The sequence below is a fragment of the Monodon monoceros genome, unplaced genomic scaffold, assembly GCF_005190385.1.
Source record: "Monodon monoceros isolate NGI ecotype Baffin Bay Population unplaced genomic scaffold, NGI_Narwhal_1 Super_Scaffold_12, whole genome shotgun sequence".
Taxonomy (NCBI): Eukaryota; Metazoa; Chordata; class Mammalia; order Artiodactyla; family Monodontidae; genus Monodon; species Monodon monoceros.
The window spans coordinates 110,482,641-110,488,640 of NW_021703768.1; the positions used below are offsets into that span (position 1 = coordinate 110,482,641).

Genomic DNA, 6,000 nt, shown 5'->3' on the forward strand with positions numbered 1-6,000 from the left:
CTCAGCTCCTACTTCTCCTTCGGAACAGCTCAACAAGGAGGCTACTGGTCATTTTTACAGGACAGGGAGACACCACTCTGTGACAGGCCCACTGGGCTGCCTCCCACATTCCTTCCCACCAGCTCTTGCCTCAGGGACAGAGTAGGCACTCCCTGGATAGCCTGCTTCTTGGGGAAGTGTCAAGATTACAGGGGTGACAACGGAAGTGACAGATGGTGCTGGGGATAAAGCGGAGATGGGGGTGGGGGGGAGCGATGGGCTGGGAGGAGTGCCAGGCGCGAGGCTGCCATACTGCACGCTTCTTCCCTCTCCCCCTCAGATCTCCACTTTCCCTGGGCCCTCAATCCTCCCTCGGTATAGAGTTTGAACTCTGCCCCATGAGATTCTGACAGGAAAAACACAGGAGATGGCCCCTGGGGCAGACAAAGAGTAAGGCCCAGAGTCTGGGACCAATTAAGGAGGAGGGGCAGAGCAAGAATGGACAGGAGTCTGGCTGCCCAAGGAGGGCAAGAGGCGACAGACTCCCCAGAGGGCTGTCCCAGACATGCACATCCTAGGAGATTTCGACCGTAACCCCATGGCTGATCTAGGATTGAGCAAGGCCCAGCCAAAATGTAAAGGTTGCTGAGCCTGCAGTCTTTATATCATGCTACATGGAGAATAGGAACCCAGCACACACTGACCTCAAAGTACCATTCCATATGCTCATCTAAGCTCCAGGTTGGGACAGTTCCCAGGCCCTCCTGGGCTGGTCTGACCACCGAGCTAGCCTGAGGGGCAGCGTCAACCTGCCACAGCTCAACCAGATTATAGCCTCATGGCCACTTAACACCCAGTTCAACCCTGCAGCAAGTGAGACACCTAACATATCTCCAAACATGCCATAGATTGCAATTATCTTCCACAAACTCTTTGAAGAATATCAGTATGGTTATTGCCACTTTATAGCAAGATAAAGGAAGAAATGATTTTCCCAGGATGACAAGGCAGGAGAGGAGAATGGAGTCCAAACTCCTAAATTCAGGCCAAACCCAACCCAAGGTCTCCACCCAAATTCAACCATGTCCATGTCCTCCCAGGAGGCTGACAACTCAGAGTGTGAAGGGTGTGGAAGGTGTCCATCCATCCAGCTTAACCTGGCACAGTAACCAAGGCCCCTGAGCTCAGGCTGTACATCCTTATTTGAGTCAATCCTCTCTCTGTGCCTCGGCCCACCATGTCAATAATACCTGAAACCCTTGCAGATATGGTTTAAGAGCAAACACAGGAATCTGAGGGGAAGAGCCTTTCCAGCCCAATGCCTGCCACCGCAGCTAGGCCTCTCAGCTCAGCCTCTGAGGATAATCTCTGGACGCGTGTGGTGATGGGAGCCCCTAGGGAGGGTACCGTGTAATGGAGCAAGCTCATTCTCTGCTGCCTTCTTACACACAGGGCCAGTCTTCACATCCACATGGGCACTAAGTAACATGTATTATTTATTGTGTCTTTACCATGTGCCAGACACTGCTCTGAGCACCTCGCCTGGATACTCTCATTAAATCCTTCCAATAACCCTATGAGGGAGGTAGTATTTTTATTCCATTATACAGATGAGAACACTGAGGGGTTAAACAACTTGCCCAGGGTCACAAGGCCAACAAGCAGTAATCTAGGATTCACATCAGGCAGTCTGTTTCTAGTTACTCTACATACTGCTCCCACCTGCAAGACCAACTGTTAGAGTAACCTCTGGCCACAGACAGACAAGACCCAGACATAACTTTCTGGTCAGCTGGGCACAGAAAATGCACACAGGCACGCAGGCAGAGATGTACAAACACACAGCTCTCTTGGCCTCCAGCTAACCAGCAGGTCTGTTGGGATTCATGCACAGCCCTCCTGGGGTACATAAATTCCCATTTACAGTGCAGGGGTAGGGTGAATCTCTGATTTGCCCAACCTCTGAATCTGCTCCTCCTGTGTTTAAACTTACTGAACTGACTCGCAGGCCCCTCTCCAATGAGAATAAAACACCCAAGTCTAAAAATTATGAAACCAAGAGTTCCTGCTTTAATTACGCATATTTCCAAAGTAGACCAACATTTTTAGATTAAAGAGAAAATTTACATATATAAGTTCAGATGACAACATTTATAGCATTAATTACATAAGTCCAGAATCCCTTATTTAGCCCCAGAACCAATTCCTTATCAGTCACATATTTAGCATTTCCCCACTACCCCCAACATCCCTGGGCCCTCCCTCCCCCTTACCACCAACCAGGGCCTCACATGCTGGCAAGAGGACACAGCTTCCTTCACTGTCACAGCCCAACCTCCCAGACACACCCAAATCCAGCCTTAGACATCAGGGGACATGCAGACACAATCCCCAAAAGGCCCCTCTCCCCCGCGTGAATTATGAAAGCCTTTGGGAAGTTGGCTATTGGCTGGCTCAGGCCCAGAGAGACCTGTACAGGGACCACCAGAGACGTTAGCCCTGCAGAAGGCATACCTGGACTGGGGCCCAAACATCCACTGGGCTGAATCTGGAATCCCTCCAGTTCCTGGGGAATGGCTGCTTCAGACCCGACCACTGAGGCCAGAGCTGCCTGGAATCGCACCCAAGATCCGGGAGCTTGGGTGGGGGGGGGTGGGGGGTGGAGCGGGAAGGAGAAGAAGGCCGTGGTCTTCAGGACCCAGGTCTGCAACTGCCCTGGGCTCATTTGAGGGACTCCCTAGGATCCCTAGGGCTTCATCCTCACCGGCTGTACCCATCCAACAGCACCTGCGCGGCTAGGAATCTCCCCAGCCGTGCAGAAACACTAGGGAGAAGTGGGTCCGAAGTATCCTAGATCCTCCCCTCTGGCCCCCGGGGCCCCAGTCTGTCCTCAGACCTGGCCAGGACCAGGCGGGTATTTATCTGCTCCTCTCCGCGAAAGAGGTCTGCTCTCTTCGCCCAAGGGGGGCGACCCCGCCAGCCTCCCGGCAAGGCGCCCCCGCCCGACGCCCTGGGACCCGGGACTAGCGCTGCGAAGAGCCCGCTCCGGTGTCCCCCGTCGCGCCCGGCGTCGAGGCCCGGCCGCGCGGCGCTGACAGTCCGGCTCGCGACCCCAGCCAGCTGCAGGGCGGCCCCCTCCCCGCGTCCAGCGCCTCCCGCGCGCGCCGCGGCCCAACAGGGCCCTCACCGAGAAGCGTTCCAGGTCAGTGGCCGCCATAGCGAGCTCCGCACCGGGCGGGCGAGCCGGGGCGAGCACCCGGGCCGCGATGGGGACAAGCCGGCTGCGGGACGCGCTCCGCCCGGGCGGCTGCGGCTGAATGGATCCAATATGGCCACTTCCTGGAAACTCCCCTTGGCGGCGGCGGCGGCGGCGGCGGGAGAAGCCGCGGAGCCGCCCCCGCCCCCGCCCGCGGGACCGGCCTCTCCGCCCGGCCCGGCCACGAGCGCAGCCGGAGCCCCTCCGCTGGGATGACCGGGGGTCTCCGCTGCGAGGCGGGAGGTGCCGGCTGCGGGGACTGCTGGGACTTGTAGTCTCCGAGTTGGGGGACAGGGAGGGCAGTGCCCGAGGGGCCGGGGCCGGTGCCTGCCGGCTTGCCGCGTGTCCCTGGGAGGCTGGGGCCAAGCCCAGGAGGGAGTGTCCCGCTCCCGCGCGCTAGGAAGTCCGCTCCGTGCGGAGGAGATTGGAGTGCTGCATGCGCCCTTGGGGTCTCCCCCACCAAGCCGCCTCCACCCGGTCGGAGCTTGTAAATGCACTGGGATCACCCGCCAGAATGTCGACGGACTGCATGCGGCCGGTCGGGTCCAGGAGAGGCTGCCTCAGCCTCGGGTGACCGTACCCCGGGCCCCACCTGATGCTCTGGTCCGAGCCAGGGCGGCATCCAGGGCGGGACCCGCGCGTCCGGCCGGGCGACCTTCCCGGGCCAGGGACCAGCCTTGGGCTTCTTGCGCAACAAATGCTCAGGATGCGAAGTTCAGGCTCGGGATTCGTGCAATAGAAGCCGAGCTCGACAGTCAAGACATCAGATTGCAAGTGACCGTCACCCTGCCTGCCCCCGAGGGTTTGGGGCGATGTCTTAATGGAGTCTGGGCACTGTGCATAGAAGACTACGGCTCCCAATGCATGCACATTCTCTCTGCTAATCTCACTACTCAAAACGTGCACAAAACTTAGGAAACGAACACCTCTGCCCAAGCCAAAGGCCTCAGGGGGCTCTAGTCCTTTTCACTGACTATATCAAATCCAGCCCCAAATCCTCTGAAACCCTCTTTTTCTTTCCCCTCCTTCTGCCTTTCTCTCTGAAACAACCCAGCCTATCCCTCTGACTCAGGAAATTGTCCTGGCTGAAGGTGCCCATAGACCATATCTGGACTTGGCACACCTAGCTTTTCACCTTGAAGTGGCTTTCCCCTCCCTTCTCTCCAGGGCAAACACTCACTAAGGTGAACTGACATCCCACTGGTCCTTTCTCACTCAGTGTGTTCACTTTGTTCCTCCCTATCGTGGTGTTTCACACGTTGTACTGTAGTTATCTACAAGAAATGGGCGAAGATGTGGTTAACGGAGCTGAGCCTACGGCAGACCGCCTGGGTTAGAACCCTGCCTCCATCCCTTGCTAGCTTTTTAACCTTAGGCAATTTACTTACCTGTGCCTCCCTTTCCTCATCCCAAAATTGAGAATAATTATAGTACCTCTGCCACAGGATTAAACACAATAAAATAAGCAAAAGGCTTTAAACTATACTTGAAATAAAATGCTTGATAAAATCTCCCTCTCTAGACTACAAAGGCCCCAATGTCAGAACCCAGAGAGAGGGAGAGAGAGTGTATGTGTGTGGTCAATCAATGTTGAATTGATTGTCCTAGACCAGATCTGCTGTTTCCTTTTTCTTTCCCGTAACTGGCAAGAAATCTGTCCCAACTACCGTTTTCTGCATCACAACTCTCTGGGATCTGCCCTAAATTATCTTTAAAATGGTCTTTTCCCCCCTAGTTGGACATATTTCAAAATGATCTACTTCTAGCAGCCCCAGCTGCTGGCTGTGAGAAGGAAAAGCCCAGATTACAGCAGACTTCCTTCTCTTTGGATATGTTCACTCTACTAGGAAAATTTACATCTACTCCTGAAACCCCAAATTTCTTTTTCTTTCTTCCTCTTCTCCATCTCCATCTCCTTCCTGTTCTTCTCCTTCCTCCTCCTTCTTCTCCTCCCCACTTCTTCTCCTCTTCTTCTCCCTCTCCTTCTCCTTCTTCTTCCTCTTCTCCGCCTCTCTGCCCCCATCTTCTCCAATGCTGCTGCTGGTCAGAATTACTGAAGTAGGGAGAGTTACCTGTGGGGACACAAAGGTGAATACAACAATCATTTCTCAAAGGAGGCAAAGTGTTATTTCTCATGGCAGCATTTCCTAGTGTTCCTTATACACCTAGGAGGACTTCATAGCTGTTACACACACACACAGTGGTCTCATAGTTAGATAACTGTATTATGGAACACTTAGTTCCATACAGGAAAAGGTTTCTGTAGAAGCTCTCAGAGCTTTTGTTAAGGTAATATGCATTGTCACTGTCTGAGAGGTAAAGGGAATATGCAGCCTTCCTCAAACTTAGTTGACCGCTCCCCTGCCCGCACCCCACATACACACCTAGCATCACACTGAAACTGAACTGGACAGGCCTCACTGTTGCTTGTCTTTTACTTTTGTTTATAGTTTCTTTTGTCATGAAAAAGTTCAAAATGTTGATGTTGTAAAGTTTACCTGTTATTTCCTTTATGGTTTTCACCATAAAATCTCCTTTTAAAAAATCCTTCCGTGTCTCAGATTCATAAAGATATTCTCTTTGTATCTTCTTATAAAACATTAAAAAATGTTTTTCACGTTTAGGCCCATCAGTGATCTGTTTATGTGCATGCCAAACCAATTGTTTCATCATCACTGATATACAATGCGAATAGTATCAGAGGCTAAATTTCTATGCGTGTGTGTGTGTGTGTGTGTGTGTGTGTGTGTGTGTGTGTGTGTGTG

The 6,000-nt window shown here is 53.3% G+C and overlaps 1 protein-coding gene across 10 annotated transcripts in view; it reads right to left on the bottom strand.

The window, feature by feature from the left end:
* The window catches only part of SEPTIN8 (septin 8), a 27,279-nt gene extending 23,741 nt beyond the window's left edge, over positions 1–3,538 (bottom strand). For 2 of the 10 annotated variants that reach the window (XM_029217126.1, XM_029217129.1), the window contains exons 1-2: positions 3,167–3,403; positions 2,494–2,616 (exon numbers count right to left, since the gene is read on the bottom strand). In XM_029217126.1, the coding sequence (XP_029072959.1) occupies positions 2,494–2,616; positions 3,167–3,196 (153 nt within the window). In that variant the 5' untranslated portion in view covers positions 3,197–3,403. Of the gene's footprint in view, positions 1–2,493; positions 2,617–3,166 lie in introns of all 10 variants that reach the window. The other 8 variants (XM_029217131.1, XM_029217127.1, XM_029217128.1 and 5 more) reach the window with 8 other exon arrangements.
* Between the last annotated feature and the right edge of the window lie 2,462 nt (positions 3,539–6,000).